The sequence below is a fragment of the Silene latifolia genome, chromosome 6 (genome assembly GCF_048544455.1).
Source record: "Silene latifolia isolate original U9 population chromosome 6, ASM4854445v1, whole genome shotgun sequence".
In the NCBI taxonomy this organism is placed as follows: domain Eukaryota; kingdom Viridiplantae; phylum Streptophyta; class Magnoliopsida; order Caryophyllales; family Caryophyllaceae; genus Silene; species Silene latifolia.
Window position 1 is genome coordinate 123758968 of NC_133531.1, and position 21466 is coordinate 123780433.

At 35.4% G+C, this 21466-nt stretch overlaps 3 protein-coding genes across 3 annotated transcripts; all 3 read left to right on the forward strand.

Annotated features, from left to right (window-relative positions):
- The first annotated feature begins 263 nt into the window (after nt 1–263).
- LOC141587208 (ethylene-responsive transcription factor ERF105-like) lies at nt 264–1700 on the forward strand. The gene has a single exon (XM_074408657.1). The coding sequence runs from the start codon at nt 434–436 to the stop codon at nt 1433–1435; it is 1002 nt and encodes a 333-aa protein (XP_074264758.1). The 5' UTR covers nt 264–433; the 3' UTR covers nt 1436–1700.
- A 722-nt stretch (nt 1701–2422) lies between these two features.
- Nucleotides 2423–3605, forward strand: LOC141588602 (uncharacterized). Its single transcript, XM_074410035.1, has 4 exons — nt 2423–2651; nt 2764–3077; nt 3165–3237; nt 3340–3605. The coding sequence occupies exons 1-4, from the start codon at nt 2423–2425 to the stop codon at nt 3603–3605; spliced, it is 882 nt and encodes a 293-aa protein (XP_074266136.1).
- A 1349-nt stretch (nt 3606–4954) lies between these two features.
- LOC141658951 (oligopeptide transporter 1-like) lies at nt 4955–8430 on the forward strand. The gene is made up of 6 exons (XM_074465668.1): nt 4955–5139; nt 5607–6049; nt 6141–6811; nt 6930–7197; nt 7280–7462; nt 7563–8430. Exons 1-6 carry the CDS (start codon nt 5067–5069, stop codon nt 8178–8180), a joined length of 2256 nt encoding a protein of 751 aa, XP_074321769.1. The 5' UTR covers nt 4955–5066; the 3' UTR covers nt 8181–8430.
- Nucleotides 8431–21466: the final 13036 nt, after the last annotated feature.

Consider the following 21466-nt stretch of genomic DNA (forward strand, 5'->3'; position numbering starts at 1 on the left):
TGGTGAATCGGATGTGTACCTCACCCCTAGCTTAAATCCAAACCATACCATATCATACCATAGGATGACCCAAAAAAATAACTGCCATCACAAAGTGACAAAACCCTCATCCAACGGTCAGATTTCCTTAAGCCGCCGCAATCTAGGATTATTCAAACGACACATCAACGGCTCAGATCTAATCTCACCCCACCTCAATTATAAAGTCAGCCTCTACGATCCTTCCTTCCTGAGTCCTGTCTTAATTCACGAAGCTCATCTCCCTCCTTCCCTTCCCCTCCCTCTATATATACCACTTTTTCCACTCCTCTTTTTCCACTCTATCTTTACTTCTCTCATCCTCATCAAATCTAATCAACTCAATTCAAATTAAATCATCCTTTTTAATATTTTATTATTAAATTAAATATTCATTATATTTCAAGGTGTAACAATGGCGTCAAATGATCAAGCTAATGCTCTCGAGTTTATCAAACACCACCTCTTTAATGAACTCTCGCCTATTGGAGTTTCTAATTCCTATAACAACATGTTCAATTTTAATCCAAATAATAATAATAGTAACAACACAATTTGTACTGATTTTTTCGATGTTTCCGAATCGAGTAACATATCAACAACTACCTCGTTTGAAAGCTCCGGTTCTTACTTAATCGAGAAACAAAACTCCATTTCCTCCGTCAAAATGGAGGAATTCTCCGGCGTTGACTTTGACTTTGACTTTAATTTTGATCTAGACTTTGCCTTTGAGCCCAAGCCGGAAGTCGTCAAGAAACCGGCCAAGTTTAAGGAGCGGAGGCCGTCGATGAAGATCGCCGTGCCGAAATCGGCGAACAAGTATGAGGTTGTCGAGTTGACTCAACCTCAGCCGCAACTCGCTACCGAGTCGACTCAGCGAGTCGAGGCTGAGGCGAAGGAGGAGGAGAGGAGGCACTACAGAGGTGTGAGGAGACGGCCGTGGGGTAAGTACGCGGCGGAGATCCGTGACCCGAACCGGAAAGGATCTAGGGTTTGGCTAGGGACTTACGATACCGCGATTGAAGCTGCCCGAGCGTATGATCGGGCCGCTTTTCGACTCCGTGGTTCAAAAGCGATACTTAATTTCCCTCTTGAGGTCGGCAAGCTTGTTCAGGAAGCTGCTAACGCAGCTGCAGTAACAACCGCCGTAGACGGCGGCGAAAGTGCGGTGGAGAGGAAGAGAAAAACCAACGAAGCGGTGGTTGAGAGTAGTAAAAAGGTGAAAGTTGAGGAGGATAACAGTAAAATGATGACGTTTGGAGGTGGTGAAGAGACGATGACGGCATTAACGCCGTCAAGTTGGACGGCGTTTTGGGATTTTGATAAGGATATGAAAGACGGAATATTTAGCGTTCCACCTTTGTCTCCGTTATCTCCACATCCAGCTTTTGGGTACTCACAGTTAGCCGTTAACTAAGGAATAATTAAAACAAGTTTAATTATTTCGTTGTTAAATTTAATTTATTTCTTTTTGCGGTTAATTAATTATTAAGAAAAAATACCAAAAAAAAGATACCACTTGGTACTATCGTAGTAGTTTTTGTTTCTTTTAATTTGTAATTTGTACGAGAGAATGAGAGTGTGCTGTATGTAAATAGAGTATATGCGGCCGTTTAATGATGTATTCTACCACTTTGTTAATTTGTTTAATTAATTAATCTAAAATGTTGGTTTAGATTTCATAGTTGTTTTGCATTATTATTGAGTTTAAGAAAATAATGAATAGTGAAGTAATTGAATGATTTAACAACTATGTGCAAGTTGAAAGGAAGTGGTTAAGATGTTTGATTGTAGTACTATGCAAGTTGATGATACAAGTATAACAAATTAATAAATGAGGGCAGCAAGATGAGGACGACGATTATGACAATCCAATCAAGTAGCAAGACTTGCTTGTGTCATTGTACTAATGTTTGTTCGTACTCGTCCTACCAAGTAGCAACTTGCAATCGGATAACAGATTTGGAATGGATTCATCCAAATTGATTTAATCCAAACATAATTTGACTATAAGCATATATCTTAAACACCACATGGCTTGGATGATCAGGTATGACATGAATCTAAAATAATCTGATGTTGTATTTGTTTGTGGGAGTTTGTTATTGATTTTGATCGCATAGTTGAAAGTTGAGACATCATCTGTAGAGGTAAAAACTTAGAAATTCGGAATTTAATTGGAACTCAATTCCTTTTCAATTTCAATATAGTTAAAAGTTGAGATTCTCTAACTCCTACCCATTTTAATCATTCAATTTTGTCACTATTCTATTCAATAGCTCATTTGGGGATAAAATTTTTAAGTTAAAAAGTTTTTAATCTAATTTCTTATTTTATTCTAATATACATTATTGTCAACATTTACACCCAATTCAGTAGGGTGTTAGCTAAGGTCACTGATAGTATGGTGTTCAACTATCACCCCCTTTGCAGAGCACTTAAGCTTACTCACCTTTGCTTTGCAGACGATCTTTTAATGTTTTGCAGAGGTGATAAATCCTCCATTACTGTTTTGCTAAGGGCATTTGCTACCTTCTCAGTGGCTTCTGGCCTTGAGATGAATCGTGAGAAGTCTGATATTTATTTCAATGGCTTGGGTATGCAGATTAGCAATGAAATTCTCAATCTATCTGGTTTCAAAGAGGGGCAATTCCCATTTAGATATTTAGGAATCCCTATTTCTCACAAAAGAATGGCCATTGGGGATTGTTCTAGGCTAGTTGAAAAGATTGTGTTGCGTATCAGGAACTGGGGTGCAAGAAAACTCAGTTATGCTGGTAGGCTTGTACTGGTATTGTCTCAACTCCATTCCTTTTGGGCTCGAATTTTTATCATTCCCTCTGACTGTGATTGACAGAATTGAGAGAATATGCAGGAACTACTTATGGAGTGGTGGTGACCAGTATATAAAATCCCCTCCTGTGTCCTGGGAGAAAGTTTGCAAAGCTAAAAAGTATGGTGGTTTGGGTATCTGTGACTGCAGATTGTGGAATGTAGCTTTGATTGGAAAATATGTCTGGTGGTTAGTGAACAAGGCTGACCATCTTTGGATTAAATGGGTTAGTCATGTCTACATTAAAAATCAGGATTGGCTGGAGTATCAACCAACTAGTAATTCTAGTTGGACTTGACGTAAAATCTGTCAGGTAAAGGAACAAATGAAAGCTGGGTTTAATAATGGTACCTGGGCTAATCAGGGTCATTATTCAGTTTCTGATGGTTATGCTTGGCTGCAAGGGAATCAACAAAAGGCTACTTGGTGTCCTCTTGTCTAGAATAGAATGAATATACCAAAGCACTCATTTATAGTTTGGTTGGCAGTTCAGTGGAGACTTATGACTAAGGACAGGCTGCTCAAATTTGGCATTATCAATGATGCAGTCTGTGATATGTGTCTGGTTCATCAGGAAGACCATCATCATCTGTTGTATGGTTGCCCGTTTAGTGTTCAGTGCTGGATTTTATTCAGGGACTGGTTGAATATTAACATGCCACTGGTGGGGGTGTTGGAATGGGTTGTTCAATGGCGCTGTCGTTCACTCATGAAGAAGCAGATGATTATGGCTGCCATGGCTGCTATGATTTAACAGATTTGGATTGCAAGAAACAAATGCAGGATTGATTTCCAAATTCCTCGTCCTTGTAGGCTCCTAGCTGAGGTGCAGGCTAATGTTAGTGACGCGAAATGCGGAAGCGGAATAACAGAAAAATAAAATAAAAGGGATATTTGCCTTGAATTCATGGATAGAATTCAAGTCAATGGGATATTTACTCGGTACTAGACCTATAACACGAGTAATGGGTGAGAATACTCAAGACCTATTGAATATTACTCGGGTTAAAGCTTGATCGCGTCAAACTCTAACGATTTTTGGCATGTAAACTACATACTCAAAAAATAACAAAAACACAAGTGTTTTTCTTTTCTTAATCTTTCATGTTTTTCTGGATGATTCTTATTAAGCAAATTCATGGCCTTATATAGCAGCCAACACCGAAATTCCTAGCCTAGTGAAGGGTTGCCATCAATCCTTCACTAATTACAACCATAAAAACAATAAAAATGAAAGGTCTAACACTTATGAGCTTATTGACTACACAACTAGATTTTAGGTAAATAAATTAAACATATTATTAGCTAGTAAATAAGATAAACATATTTGTAATGATGGACCGTGTAGCAGCTTGCAAAGGACCGTATAATAGCTCCTTTTGGGCCGTGTCCGTACTCGTATCAGTTAGACTACATAGCTTGAGTACAACGTAAGATTGAGTTCTCGTTATTTTTAGATTGTCTGATGGTATTTGTTTGAGGCACAAAGGAATTTGTATGGTGATACACAATGTAATGTCTAAATTTTATTAATATAATTTCACAGTTCACCAAAAAAATATTTACACCCAATTACGCACTATTATTTTTTCAAGAAATGGTACATATTTCAGGCTGACCCGAACAGGCTAAACCCGCGGACTCCAGTTCCATCCTCAAAAACCATTGAAAATTTAAAATTGAGAACTAAATTTCACATGATCAATCTACCCTACCAACTTGTATATGATTTGATTGTGTGAACTAACATTATCTAAAGTTTAAACCATAGAATTCCACCAAGTTGTGTCTCATTGGCCATTTACACTTTTTTTTTGTTTTGTTACGCATGAGTCCCCGATTGGCCATTTACACTCTTAAAACGAAATATAGTTGGTAAGCTAATGTATCACACTAAAAATAGTGTATAAAGCTTATTACAGAAAGATTGTAGCAGAAAGATTCAAATAACAGATGTCCTCCGTAAATGGTAAACAACATCCCAGATTAAGAAAAAAACAGAATTATGGGAGATTTTACTGGATACATAAGTTTGACTGTGATGAATATTTGCGTTAATATGGGGTGGATACGTTTATATGTCTGTCTATTATTTCTGGCAAATACAGACATCCTGTACGTTCCAAATCTTATTTGTTACTAGTACCTAAGCCTACAAATTCTAAAAACCCTTTGTGCATAAATTACAGATTAATTAATAAGATTATAGAGACGAATGGTGAGCTTAGAAGACGATAATAATATGGCTCAATCTCGAGAAAAAACACACTCTGATTTAAGTATTGCTGGTACATTTTTACCCTTTCTACTTTATAGATTGTCGTTGCTGTTCTATTTCATTTTGTTTCTTAATTTATCGATTAGTTAATGGAATGTATAATTTTTTTTTTTTTGTATTTTCGACAAGGCATTTCATTTAGCGAATTATCCTAATGAATGGTGAATGACATTTTTTTAGACTTTAATCAGAATTTTACATAAATTTATAAGTTGATATTTGGTATGTAAAAGGACATTGTTAAAGAAAAGTAATGAATGAGAGATGGATATATTCTTTTTATACCTAATAATCATGTGTCGTCAATAATACTGGCAAAGCGAAGGGGGTCAAAAGAGGAAATAAAATGAGTTACTCCGTATTTAGTTAAGATTTACGGTTATGGCCTTAGTTATGCGCGCAATTAGCAACTGATTTACCCATCTTGTAAATTTCGATCTATCATTACCGTTTTTACAATTGGCTGGTTACTTGCAGGAGAAGAGGAAATAAATGACAGTCCAATAGAAGAAGTAAGGTTAACAGTGCCAATAACAGATGACCCAACACTTCCAGCACTAACATTTCGGACATGGGTGCTTGGTCTTTCATCATGTATCATCCTCTCTTTCGTTAACAAATACTTTGGATTTCGCGAAAACCCCATCTTTGTTTCTTCCTTAGTAGCTCAAATTGCTGTTTTACCTGCTGGTAGACTAATGGCAGCAACACTACCTACCAAAACCTTTACCCTTCCCTTTACTAACCTTCATTTTTCCCTAAATCCTGGGCCTTTTAACTTGAAAGAACACGTGTTGATCACTGTTTTTGCAAGTTCTGGTGGCGGTGTTTATGCTAGTCATATTATTGTCATTGTTAAAGCTTTGTACAAGAGGAGTATCAATATGTTTGCTGCCATGTTCCTTGCTCAAACTACTCAAGTAAGTAAAACTATTCCTTCGATTAATTGTCTGTCTCTCTCATTCGATATAATTAGTCGTTAATCTCATATGTGTATGTTTACTACTTTAGCTGCTTGGCTATGGATGGGCTGGTCTGTTTAGAAAGTACCTTGTCGACTCCCCGTATATGTGGTGGCCCGCAAATCTTGTTCAAGTCTCTCTTTTCAGGACGCTCCACGAAAAGGATAAGAGACAAAGAGGAAGCATAACGAAACAACAATTCTTTCTGATAACAGTTTTAACAAGTTTTGCATATTATGTTATCCCTGGCTATCTTTTCCCTTCAATTGGCTGTCTCTCAATACTTTGCTGGGTATTCAAAAAGTCTCGGACGATGCAACAAATTGGGTCAGGGATTCATGGGCTTGGCGTTGGCGCATTGTCCTTTGACTGGAATGTGGTCGTTAGCTTTCTTAACAGCCCTCTACCGACTCCTGCTTCTGCTATTTTGAATGTTATGGTCGGGTTTTTCCTAATTGTGTATGTGGTCACTCCACTGTCGTATTATTCCAACATTTATGAGGCTAAGAAGTTTCCGTTTATCTCCTCCAAGACATTCGATCAGTCTGGCCAAGCCTACAATATTACACGTATTTTGGATGCCAAGACGTTCACCTTTGATGATAAGGCCTACAGTAACTATAGCAAGCTCTATTTGAGTGTCTTTTTCGCTTTCTCTTATGGCTTGAGCTTTGCATCTTTAACTGCTACCATCTCCCATGTCGCTCTCTTCCATGGAAAGTAAGTTAGTCAACACCAATTCCATCTTATCGATCACACCTGGTAGCGCTATCTCATTTTCCTTCCTACGAATACATATGTGAACGTTTTCAATCATTTACATTTGGCGGTTTTTCAGGTCAATATTGCATTTATGGGGGAAAGCAAGGGCTAAGCTAAATGATGGATATTCGGATGTGCATTTGCGAATAATGAAAAAGAATTACGAGCAAGTTCCTCAGTGGTGGTATTATGTTCTCTTGCTTATCACATTCGGTCTCGCATTGCTAGCTTGTGAGGGCTTTAATGGGCAACTTCAACTTCCATGGTGGGGGTTGATAATGGCTTGTGTTATTGCAGCCTCTTTTACATTACCTATCGGCATCATCATGGCCACTACAAATCAGGTACAGACTCATCAATTATCGCCTCGCTTTGTTTAACTAACTAATCAGTGAGGGCTTGAACAATGTATGTACTATTGTGCAGGAAATAGGGCTAAATGTTATAACTGAGCTGATTATCGGATATCTATATCCGGGAAGGCCTCTGGCTAATGTGTCTTTCAAAACCTATGGTTATATCAGCATGAGTCAAGCTCTCTTTCTTATTCGAGATTTGAAGCTCGGACATTACATGAAAATCGCTCCTAAAGCCATGTTCATTGCACAGGTAAGAAACAATCGACTTTAATTACACATACATTCTGTGTCCATGCAGTTAGGTTCCTCTGTCCCATGACTTTTGTCGTCTAATTAATCCATGAATGTAGCTGGTGGGCACGATAGTGTCGTCTCAAGTGAATTTTGCGACATCCTGGTGGCTTCTAACGACAATTGAGAATGTGTGCAATCCGGAGAGTCTACCCAAGGGTAGCCCTTGGACGTGTCCCGGTGACAATGTGTTCTTCAATGCTTCAATTATATGGGGAGTTCTTGGTCCAGCCAGAATGTTCACAAAACAAGGTATCTATCCAGGTCTAAACTGGTTCTTCTTAATCGGCTTACTAGCTCCGTTCCCGGTCTGGTTCTTGACCCGTAAGTACCCTGAAAAGAAATGGATCAAGCTTATAAACATGCCTATTATTCTCTCGTCCACGTCAATGATGCCCCCGGCTAGGTCCATAAATTACCTAACATGGTGCATGGTCGGCCTCTTTTTCAACTACTATGTCTACTCGCGGTACAAAGGGTGGTGGGCCCGGTACAACTACATCTTGTCGGCTGGTCTAGACGCCGGAGTTGCCTTCATGGGGGTGTTGCTCTATATTCTACAAGGGAATAACATCTTTGGGCCTAATTGGTGGGGAATGGGAGATGATTACTGTCCTTTGGCTAAGTGCCCTGCCGATCCTACTGTTATAGTTAAAGGCTGCCCTACCATTTCTTAGCGGAAAATACGTATAGTGGTGCAGAAACTCAATACCACATGATAACGATATCTCATTTCTAGCTTTATTTTCAGTTATTTCGCGATTTCTTAATGGTTTTATGATGTCATGTTTATTCTTGTAATTTTACACTCCATTGTTGTGCATTGACATGCATCATAGATTCATAGGCTCATAGTTGTACTCCGTAGCTAAATGTCAAACTTCTTGTATATACATACGGTTGTTAAGTTCAAACGACATTTACTTCTCCCCGTCTTCGTTTGCTATAACGTCTTTAACAGTACTCCTTCCCCGCTCTCTCGATTACTTTTTGGCCATTTCTATTAGATTGAAATTTTCTAAACTGAACTGAAATATGAAAGAAAATTAAACTGAAATTGAATGCAAAATTTCTTACATATATTTTATTTACACTCTTAACAATCAAAAGCAATTTCGATTCCGACATAAACTGGAGTAAAAAAAACATCTCATGAATGAAATAAAGTCAATGAGAAAAAACAGTGGATGTTGATTTTCGCAGTACGTATTTTACTCATTGTAGTACGCTTGACGTTTGTGACCAATCTACCCCTCTCGTTTTCCCCTCCAATGTACTACATCCAAAGAAAGAAAAAAGGAAAAAAAAGACCAAAACTGATGTACAGCACACCACGCACACCACCACCAAGTCCAACCACCAGTCCACCACCATACACCTCCTGTTGGAAAAGATGACTGTGAAAAGCCAATAAACCAACAATTTTGATTCTCACTTGTCCCACATCGGTGGGCAAGTCCCCTTTTCTCATGTTTATATTGACTTGTGTACTTTATTCAGTTATTAATTGGACCATAGGGTTTTTGTTGTGAGTCATGGCCTGGGATCTGAAGGTTTGGGTCACACACACTTGCGCCAGCTCGGCTCAGGCTTGCGCTCGGGTAGAGCGGACAGGTGTGGGTCTTGGCCCGCTTTTAACATTTTGGACTTGTGTCTACAGTCAGTGCACCTGTTTGTGTGTGTGTGGATTGTTGCTCCTGTGATTAAGGCCGAGTCTTATGCCACTAATTACACCGTGACTCCGTTTTTTGGTGGAGTTGTTTTGGCTCTTAACAATTACAACTGCAGGTCTCAGAAATTGTTGATGTTTTTTGAGCAATTAGATGTCGATTATGTAACACCTCGTAATTTTCAAGTCATCCTATATAATTAAATTCCAATTTTAAATAATAAGAATGATCCACAATAAAGTTTTTATCCTTTAAAATATATTATTTTCGACAATAATATCCAAATACCATCTTAAACTTACACTCCTTATACCAACGAATAACTATTTCGTCGTTGATGCTAATTTTAAGGTATTTTAAAGATAGATTTGGCTCTCGATCATAAAATGAAAGTTGTATCCCTCTCTCTTACCTTTCCAACGCCATCAAAATCACCTTAATCGGAGTTCTCTAGAGGAAATTATGCCCGCAATACGAAAGGTTGTCGCAGAAATCCGCGAACAAGACCCATACTCGTTATTCCTCTTTTCACCTTGATTTATCATTTACCTCATCACCTAGGCACATGTCAAGTTGACAACTTGATTTTTTCTTGGAGCCCAAGGCCTACCCTAATAGGCATGTGACTACTTTACCTAAATTAATAGCCTAAAGACTAGCCTTAATCATTTCTACCACTCACTCTTTATTAGATTCCTATTACCTACAAGTTAGACATAATCATTCTACAAAATTTCCTCTCTAAATTATTTACTTGGCGTAGCTTTCAACACCCATTTCCAACCTTTGTTTCTTTCATTCTCACTTCTTATTAGAATCATATCTATAGAATATATGTATAATATCAATGATATTATTTCGTTTATGTAATCTCGACATTAGGGAAGTAGATTATTCATTTACCATATTTGTAGGCACTAGTTTAGGAAAGGTTAAGATTGTATTGTGCACTTTGTACGTATATATGGATGGATGTATGGTAGAATATGATTAATGAGAATTAACCCTTCAATCGACTCCTTGTTTAATAGAATTTCACATGGTATCGTGAGCAAGTAAACGATCCAAACACACAAAATTTCCTCAAAACGAAGATCCAAAGCAAAAATAACGATTTCATCATGGTTGGTGATGATGGAAAATCGAAAGGGAATGGTCCAAAGACAATTCCCATAACATCACCCCTTTATCTTCATCCCTCTGATAATCCTAATCTAAACGTCACACAAATTATTGATGTGACTCATATTTGAGCACATTTAGTCCCCGAATTAACCTCGTTCCTATGCTTTATAGCACTTATTTGGGTCATTTCTTATCTTTAGCTTCCCATTTTGCATATTCTTTGATGTTATGTGTCCTTGGTAGAAGAGGATGACTAACCTTGCATTTATGAGGCGAAATGGAGCTAAATGGATCGCACCTAATGACCAAGCATCAAAGAGAAGACCAACACTAGAGGCCTAAGTAGATAATAAAGTGAAACGAGCAATGATGAAAAGATCCTTAGCTTGCATCCCCGACATGATCCTTGAGGATTGTTAAGGAGCAAAAGAAGAAAAGTAGTCTGTCCAAGAATTCGAGCGGATTGGGCACGATCCGGGCGTCTCTGAGCACCATGATCGGGGCGTCTTGCAGCAGCTGGATCCGAGCGTCTTCCCTAGGATCCGAGCGGATCACAAGTCAGAATAACCCGTGCCTCAGCACGGGACGAGCAGATCAACACGGGACTAGCTAGAGGATCCGCTCATTTCTTTCGGAAGTAGCATTTCCTCAACTTTTCTTAGGTTGTACTACCTAAATTAGCATCCAATTCTAATACTCTCTTAATCCATCCTTAATCTAGTTGTAATCATCTCTTAATACTCTCAAATTAGTCTTAATTTAGTTGTAATACAATTCTCAATATTAATCATATCTTAATCTTTCCTTAATTTCTCTATTGTTCTTCCTTAATTTCTCTATTGTAATCATCTCTTAATACTCTCAAATGTCCTAGAAAGAGTTAGTCTAGGGCGATGATTGTAATGAACGACGACTTGTCTCCTTTAGATAGCAACAATGTTAAGCCTCTTGTTCCTGATGCAAGCTCGGGTACGCCTCCATGTGTGGCAACTTCACTTCTTTTGGTACTCAAGTCATACAAGTAAAAAGCAGGGTCGTTTCTCATGATTCTAGTTTGCCAATCTCTTCTGTGAATGATGACACCACTTCAGTTTGCACTCAAGTTCTATATGATTCCCGCCTTTCTTATTTTTAGCTTGTCCAAAGAAGTGTAAGATGTACTCTTTCTCATTTGACAAATTATCGTGTGCCCCTAGTATGTCTATACTTTGCAGAATTCCAGATACCCACTTAAGCGCTTTGAAAAACACAAAAGGAGAATACTCACTACCAAGAAGAATTTTAGCCAAGGGGACGAATCTCCAAGACATAATTTATTTATTTTCTCTACAAGTAGATCTTTCACCCATAAATTTCTACGTCTTTATGGCGTAAGTGCATGTGTCTTGTTGTAGGTATTCCTCCGAAACTCGGTTGATAAAGAAGAGAAAAGAAATATTTGCCTATTTGATCCAGCTCCGATTGTCCCCTCAAAAAGCCTACTTTCATTATCACCCCTATCTTTAGTTTAATTTCTTATTCGAATATAATGTAATAATAAAATCTGACTCTGAGAGCCGGATATATACGATGTAAATTACTACTTTTACTGTTGCCAAAAAAAAAATTTAAATCACTAAAGTGAGAAATAAGCTTAAATCCGAGGGCGAGTTGGATAGTCTCAACTTTCTTACCTTCTTATTTCCGTTTCAATGGTCCCTATCTTGGTAGCACCAAAACGAACACAGACGTGGACACGACACAGACACCTGACACGATATCCCACGAAACTTAGGACACGGGACACATTATTTAAATTTAATAAAATGTATATTTTATAGTTATAAACGTTCGAATTTTTTTTATAAATGTATTTGATATTAAATTTAAACAAGTGTGGTAAAACTGGGCCTTACTATAACTCATTTTCATTTCCCACCCAAACCCATCTTCTAATCAATCTCTTTTGACAACTCATTTCTCGTCTGAATAACATCATTCACTCGTCGGGCACCTACCCATAAATGAAAAAAAGTTAGACACGGCTGTATTGGCATTCGACACATTAAAGCGTGTTTCCAACGAGTGTTGGTGTCCGATATGATATCGGACACGAGACAATTAAGAGAAGTGTCTGTGCTATCTAGGTCTCTATTTACGATCTAATGATTCTAATCCATGTCTATATGCCTATACCTAGGGGTGCTAACGAGTCGAGCCGAGCCCGAGCTTGGCCTTGTTGGGAAATGTGTCCTCAACAATAGTGCGATCATGTGATTTAAATATCATTATTAAATCTCATTTTAAAGAATACAATTGGGAAGTAATTTTGTTACTGTCAACTGGTCAACATATATCGGTAATGATTGGCTGACTAGAGTTTGACATTACTGTCGTGTGACGGTGGTGATCGATTGACCCCCAGGTCATACCTATAGGGCAATACTCTTAATTGATCATTTAATTAATCGTATAATGTTACGAGTTAATTAAATTACTTGAAAAATTGACGGACGATTTTGGAAGTAAAATTTACGTATCAAATTGAAATATGATTAAATGAGATACGGTCTGAGTAATCGAATTGTTTCATTACTCGGATGAAATTGTTGTTTAAAGAAACAATCGGAATTGAATGAATTATTATAAATGTGATTTATAAATTGGTAAAATATTTTGGTATAAGTAATTATGAATTACTAAGTCGATTTTTGTATATGACGTATTTTTATTAATACGTTGATTTTTAATATGATAAAAATACATTGCATTGTTACATGTCATGTAACATGTAACATGTGACAAAATTGACAAATGACAAAAATATAAAATGGACTTTCCATTTTATAAGTACCGAAATATTAAGAGGGTTTTAGTGGAAAAATTGTGTTAATTATTTTAATAAGAGAAAACACAATGATGATCTACCTATGTGTAGCCATGCAAGCCTACATTTCTTGGGTAGAAAAATTAGCCCATGCATTGGGCTCTCCTTCCCTCCCAATCGGTTCTACATAGAAAAGAACAAGAGTTCTTTTACTAAAAATAATTATTATTCACCATATGTGTGTGTGGGTGATTATTATTATTCATTCAACCATGTAAAATTATTTTTAGAGAGATAAAAATAATACTCTTCCTCTCCACATCTCCTACCCGGTTTTAGGAGTCTAAACCAAACAAATTTTTGGTTCATTTTTCATGAGATTAATATTATACTAGCTCAAATAATATTAATTAGATTAAGAGTTAAGCTTTGGGTATTATTCCTAAGGAGAGATCCTACACTTGGATCTTGTTCTTCCATTAAAGGAAAGCTCAAGAACAAAAGAAAAGGAGATTTCTTTTGTGCCCATTTGAACCGAAATTTCAATGTAAGGATATGATTTCTTCTCTTTTATTATATTGTTTGCATGCATAAAATCCATGTTTAATTTTATGACAAATTAATTTTGACATATAAGAGTATGTTAGTATGTATATGAATCTACATTTCCTTCAATTGGTATCAGAGCCACGGTTGTTTGCATGCAAATTGGTTAAAAGTTTTTCCAAGTTATATGAATAACAAATAAAACTTGTAAAATTTGTGTTATTATGATATATCACGAAATTATTACATGCATGTTAATATTTCTGGTCCTAAAGTGTTTTAGGATATTTTGGTTAATTTTTCGGATTTTTATTGTTCATAATTTACAATAATGGCATTTAAATGTGATTTTATGAGTAAAAATGTCATTTTTGGTCTAAAAATATCTATACTTCGAATTTTTACTTGGTTTTTGGATATGTTGTTACATATATTATTTTGAGATAACCTGTAAATTTTCATAATTTTTGGACTTGTTATGCTCGAAAAATGAATTTTTCATTATTAAATTCGGATTTAAGAGAAAAATAGGTTAATATGAGTTAAATTTCGAATCTGGTCATAGAAAATTAATATGTTGTCACATGCAATTTTACAAGATGTGTGTAAAATAATTGGCTATAAAGAAGTTTTTTTGCATGATTTATGAATTTTTGAAGAAAAATAGAATAAATAGTGACATTATTAATGGAAAATTAATAAAACATAATCTATGACTTAGGAAAAACGTCTAATGTTGCTTTTTATTATCTTTTTCAGATCTAAAATTGAAAAGTTAGAGAAAATAATTTTTCCATGTTTTTATGATTATTTTATTATAAATTGATAAACCGCAACATTGTTTTTCCGGAAAAATTTCGAAATTTTTAACCTAAGATTTTGAACATTATGAGTGTCATGGAATTTTTCCAGAATGTTCATGAATTTAAATTTCAAATTTTGAATTTATTTGAAATTTTGTGATTTATTTGAAGTATAATAGCTTATTTTTGTAATTTTTGGTCCAATTATGAACAATTTTGTAAATAAAAGTTAATTATGGTCAAATTACTAGTGGAGACTATATTTTGAGTCCTAAGAGGTTAGGGTAATTAACTTATGCATAAATATGAGTTTATGTATTTTTGTGATTATAAAATGTTGAAATCACGCAAATCCGTAAAAACCGAGTAATATACGATATTGGCTAATTAAAGGCGATTTAGCATTAAAATTGAGCATGTTCATACATATTATAATGCTGCATTTTTCTTTATGATTGTCATAATTTTAATTTATGTAATTTTGAATTATGTAATTTTACTTAGTATGGCCTTAGATTTTAATTGGTATTTCCCGAAATGTATGGGAATATCGATTCGGTTGTAATTTTTATTGTGATCTCGTATCACCGTTTTGTAATTTAATAGATTTATTTTATTTTAGTTACAAATGTATAATAGGAAATTATGTAATTTATTATGTAATTTTATTCATTCCGGAATTCCTAAAGACGGATTTCTTCAAGAATGGCGATACATAAAGACGGTGTTACCTCGAGATGCGTGTCACAACCGAAGTTCAAGGGACCAATGGAGTTGGTTTCCGAATATGTAATAGATTAATAGTTTTTCTATTTTAGGAAGGCCATATTAGGATTTATTTACTTTTATGCTTGCATTTTATTTTATGTCACATGCATCGCTAAATCGCCATAACTAAACATGCATTGTTATTTTATCGAGTTTATCGACCGTGTCAATTCGAATTATCGTAGTTCACCGCTTTAGTTCACTTAAAACGTGATAGATAATAAATTGACATGACCTCTCGCTAAAACAACTAATTGAGACATAGCCTTACCAAATAGTAGAAACCATGAAAACCTATTTCGCGAGGGAGTGCACTCGGCTACCCCGGGTACAAACCTTGTTACGTAGGGGAAGTGGGTGATAAATGTTAATCCACCGAATTCATGTTGATGAGGGTTTCATCGGCTACCCCGTGCCTAAGTTAATGTGGGTTTGGATAATGGACACATTTATTCGAAATTTGGATTGAACTCAACAAAAGTAATTGATAAGGGTTTCATCGGCTACCCCGTGCCCTTGTTGATGTGTTTTGGGCTATAGATAAATATTAGAGTAATTTTATCGACCGAGAGTTCTAAAAGTAGAATCGATTAAAGAGTTAATCCACCGAGTTATATTGATAAGGGTTTCATCGGCTACCCCGTGCCCAAGTTAATATGAATTTGGATCTTGGAATCATTTATCATAGTTGGGTAGAGGTCACTAAGTAAATGCTATACTTGTTTTTCAAGTATTAATAAAACGATAAATGTTAAGTTTTCCACTATTCCGTTTTTATATTGTTCTATTTCTTTACCACAATTCATATACGATATCATTTCGATTTTGATACAAATCTCCATTAAAACATCGTAACTAAAGACAAATTTGAAATTGCTTCTAAAAACCTCAAATGAACCATTGCTAAGGATCTCGTGTAAAGAGTATAGATTAAAGTTATTCATTATCAAAAGGGTTTTGATTTTTGACTAACACATCTACTTGCAATGGATTGTTATTCATATACTTAATTGAATTAAGTACCTTGAAGCGATAAATTATTTTGGTGATTAGATTTTCAGAATTCGTAATTGACCAAAATAACGCAACCACTTCAATGAAAGTTTTAAGACTAAAACGAACAAATGAAGAGTGATCTTCGTGAATTCAATTTTGCTTCTCAAAGCAAAGACTCATTGAAATAAGTGGGAGCATTCTCTTAAACTGTTAAGATGAGGACGAGGTTCAAGAAGTAAAAGGAATTGATACAATGTAATGTTAAAGGTAAAGTTGTTGAGAATGACGATGCTAAACCTATCAATCCCGACCGACATAGTTTCCATTGTCTTAAATGTTGGACACGAGAAAGGAAACTACCCCAAATTATTGAAGAATCAACACGTTAGTTGTGGGACATCTAATGGGACCTTCTTCTTTAAAAATGTTTATTTAATTAAACATAATTTTTGCTAGTATTACTTCGTCAATATTAGAAACCGGTGGTGGTTTTCATCATTATGTTTGATACATAGGATGATTAGAATATGACGACTAGCAACAATGAAGTCGAGAGATAGAGTAATTGTGTACTCAATCTAGTTTTTGGATTTAAAGTGGTACTTAATTGTGACTATTAAGTGCATAAACTCTAAATAAGAATATAAACTTGTTAAGATACAAAAGAGGTTTTCACTTTTGTGACCCTATTCACCACGATTTGATGAATGGCTAGCCCATTATCAAGGTGATTATATTCTAAACCAAACTAGAATGACATATCATGTAGATGATGCAAGATTCAAATTGGTAACCCAAGATTAAACCTTAAATTTTGGAATGATGAACGCAAAGAGTTATCGAGTACTCTTGAAACCATTAGATTGTTAATGGTATATGCGTATCTTGTATTCAAAGCAAGATGTCTCGTGCCTTTTGGTTGAAAAGGAGATCGAGGTTGTATATCATCGATCCAAAATAGGTTAATCATTTTCTTTTACCAACGATTTAAGTTGACGCTAATATGTTCACTTAATAAGGTAAAAGGAGAAATCTTTGAAGAACTTCAAAGAGTTCAAGGAATCACGATTTAGTCGTGATGGGATTATCAAAGTGAAGATTTTGATATAAGCCAAAGGAAATGTGATATAGTATCACAAGTTAATCTCTCTTAGCACGCATTATGGAATAATGTGTGATTAGATAAGAAATCAAACGCTATTCGATATGGTTTGGATTTCAATCAAGTTACTTTGAGTTACTTGATCCTTTTGGGGATTTTATCATTTTTGTCTAAATTATTTTTCCACTAAATCGAATCATATGAGATATGAAATGGTAAAAGTACCATGTTTGTAAGTTTTCACAAGAAACAAATACTCATTTTTCCCTTTCAATTATCACGAGTACGACGGGTTTGTGGCTCGTGAAGCTGTCTTTCTAAAATACAAGTTTATTTTAAAAGACAGAGTGGGAGAAATTATTCAAGAGCCACAAAGAATGTTATGTAGCAAGAAACTGGTCTTTCTTGGCTACATGAGACGTTTTGTGTAAGACGTTGTTTCTTCAAAACCTAGGAGGTTAAAATTCGTCACTTGTTAAAAATGATGAATTCATGCTACTTTGAAGAAAGTAAAGAGCTTATAACTTACAAAAGAAATTGTTTGATTCAAGTTGATTGCTTCTAGAAAGTAATGAACATATGACTTACATATTAATGTTTAAGTCACAACTCAATACAAGGCTTAGAGCCATGAAAATCCGAAACAAAAGGGCTTGATTAGTGACAAAGGGTTTTGCACTAATAAAGAGAGATTTCAAAGCAAGATTGGTTGCAAAGGGTTTTGCACCAACTGAAATTCTTAAGTCTATTTGGATCTTCTTAGGGATTATGTTTTCATTGTTATAAAATACGTAGCAAGTGAATCTAAAACCCACTTCTTCAAAAGAAGGAATGTATTCAATACATGTCATGAGTTTTGTAGATTCTTGCAATCCTAAGATAATGTGAAACTTAAGAGAGGGTCTTAAGTAGGACATCAATGAGTTAGAATCAATATTTTTATCATGTGATAAAAACAGTTCTCGATAAGTCGAGAAGTTGTGTTTATACATGAAGTATTAGTGGGAGTTACGGAAATTTTAATTAGTCCGATATGTGGATGACATATTGATCATTGAGAATGATTTAAGACTTTTGGAGTAATATAATACATCTTTAATATCTAGATTTATGAAGATAAATCCACGTGATATTAGCGTCAGTAAGAAGTCTTATGTTGATAAGATTCATGACTAGTTCAATTAATTTGAACATATTTGATTGATTCCATTTTGCTTCCCATTGCCGGATCAATTAAATGAGTAATGATGTATAACACTTCATATGCTTTGAGTATGATGAATTGTTTTCAAAATCGAATTTAAGTAATCCTTGCCAAGTAATCCATATAGATTACCCTTAAGTGCATGCAGAAGCATTAAGGAAGTAAAGCAAAGTGTTTATGATGCAATTTTGTGTAAGGGTGTTACACAAGTGACAATTGACAATTGAGGTTGCGCATGGTTTCCGACAAAACCATAATCAAAACACATTAGGATGGTTAAGATACCATTGTGGTTATGATAATTAAGAAGTAGATTTTCTAGAATCGTTCTAGGCAATAAAGAACAATGAGAGATATTTATAACGGAAATTGAGTACACTTGCAATCATGGGATGTGCAAGAAGGAAGAGTCCCGCACACTGTGAAAACAGTGGGAGCTATTCTTAGGCTAAAAGGGCCTATGTCTTGATTGGATCTCGACACGTACTCAGAAAGTTTTGTGATGCAAATGTATACATTACAAAGGAAAACGAGTATGTAGTAAGGTTGAGTAAGGTACAAGAAATTGATAAAACCTACTAACCAAAGCCTTCTCAAAGGCTAAACATGATGAGTCATGTCATTTCAATTGAATTGAAATGAACAACTACGTACAAGATCAAATTAGATTATAGAACATGAAATAGTAATCAGGCATTGACTATTCATATGTGATAATCGCATTTGTCGTTCGGGTTTTTACTTTAAAACTCTTTTATTATACTTTGTTACATCCAAACGGGTTGTAGTGACAATTGAACCCCGTTAAAGTGAACACGGATTAACATTGTATTCGCCCATAGTCACTTGTATGAGGTGACGTCTCGAAGTGACTAGATTGTGATGCGATTGATGGCAAGTTCAAGTGCCATAGAGTCATGTGAGATGACTAGTCGATCACATAGGCAGATTGTTAGGAACACCTTGTCGGGCCTTATGACCGCTTATAGAGTTCTGGCAAATTTATATAGCCTGGTCGTGGCGAGAGCTGCTATAGTATTCAAATGAGTCGATTCTTTTGACTAAAGACTATTCACCTAAGATGGCTCAGTTTCAGATTAACTTTGATTTGTGTTACTACGACCTTCGTAAATGGGGTCAAATGGGCATATTTTGGGTTATGATGGCTGTGGCTAGTCGAAGGGAATGAGTGCGATAGGAATTGTCCACCCCTTGTCGAGTTAAAACAATATCTCGGGGCCACTCGAGGAGTAATGAATTGGAAATGCGTGGCCACGCTCGGAAAGTATCTATGATAGATAAGTCCGGTCAATCGGTTATTCTCCAGATCGAGGAAACCACTCTCGATATGATCACTTGCAAGTACGAACCGAAAGACACCTTGCATTGAGTGGGAGATAGTAATAGGACAAGAGAATTGGTGACACACACTTGTCGAGGACAAGTGGGAGATTGTTAGGAAATGTGTCCTCAACAATAGTGCGATCATGTGATTTAAATATCATTATTAAATCTCATTTTAAAGAATACAATTGGGAAGTAATTTTGTTCTTTGTCAAGTTTGGTCAACATATATCGGTAATGATTGGTGACTAGAGTTTGACATTCTTGTCGTGTGACGGTGGTGATCGATTGACCCCTAGGTCATACCTATAGGGCAATACTCTTAATTGATCATTTAATTAATCGTATAATGTTACGAGTTAATTAAATTACTTGAAAAATTGACGGACGATTTTGGAAGTAAAATTTACGTATCAAATTGAAATATGATTAAATGAGATACGGTCTGAGTAATCGAATTGTTTCATTACTCGGATGAAATTGTTGTTTAAAGAAACAATCGGAATTGAATGAATTATTATAAATGTGATTTATAAATTGGTAAAATATTTTGGTATAAGTAATTATGAATTACTAAGTCGATTTTTGTATATGACGTATTTTTATTAATACGTTGATTTTTAATATGATAAAAATACATTGCATTGTTACATGTCATGTAACATGTAACATGTGACAAAATTGACAAATGACAAAAATATAAAATGGACTTTCCATTTTATAAGTACCGAAATATTAAGAGGGTTTTAGTGGAAAAATTGTGTTAATTATTTTAATAAGAGAAAACACAATGATGATCTACCTATGTGTAGCCATGCAAGCCTACATTTCTTGGGTAGAAAAATTAGCCCATGCATTGGGCTCTCCTTCCCTCCCAATCGGTTCTACATAGAAAAGAACAAGAGTTCTTTTACTAAAAATAATTATTATTCACCATATGTATGTGTGGGTGATTATTATTATTCATTCAACCATGTAAAATTATTTTTAGAGAGATAAAAATAATACTCTTCCTCTCCACATCTCCTACCCGGTTTTAGGAGTCTAAACCAAACAAATTTTTGGTTCATTTTTCATGAGATTAATATTATACTAGCTCAAATAATATTAATTAGATTAAGAGTTAAGCTTTGAGTATTATTCCTAAAGAGAGATCCTACACTTGGATCTTGTTCTTCCATTAAAGGAAAGCTCAAGAACAAAAGAAAAGGAGATTTCTTTTGTGCCCATTTGAACCGAAATTTCAATGTAAGGATATGATTTCTTCTCTTTTATTATATTGTTTGCATGCATAAAATCCATGTTTAATTTTATGACAAATTAATTTTGACATATAAGAGTATGTTAGTATGTATATGAATCTACATTTCCTTCAGGCCTTGCTCGGTTTGTGCTCAAGAACTAAAACTCGATCTCGAGCCGATCTCGAGCTTACCCGAGCTTGTAGAAAATGTGCTCGATATCAAGCTTGCGAGCTTTAATGCGAGCTCAAGCCAAACTCGAGCTCAAATCAAGCCTATATATAATGGTTAATTTTTTGATTTTTTTCTTCCGATATTTTTAATAACAAGGTTCGAAAGTTAAATGTAAAATATTTGA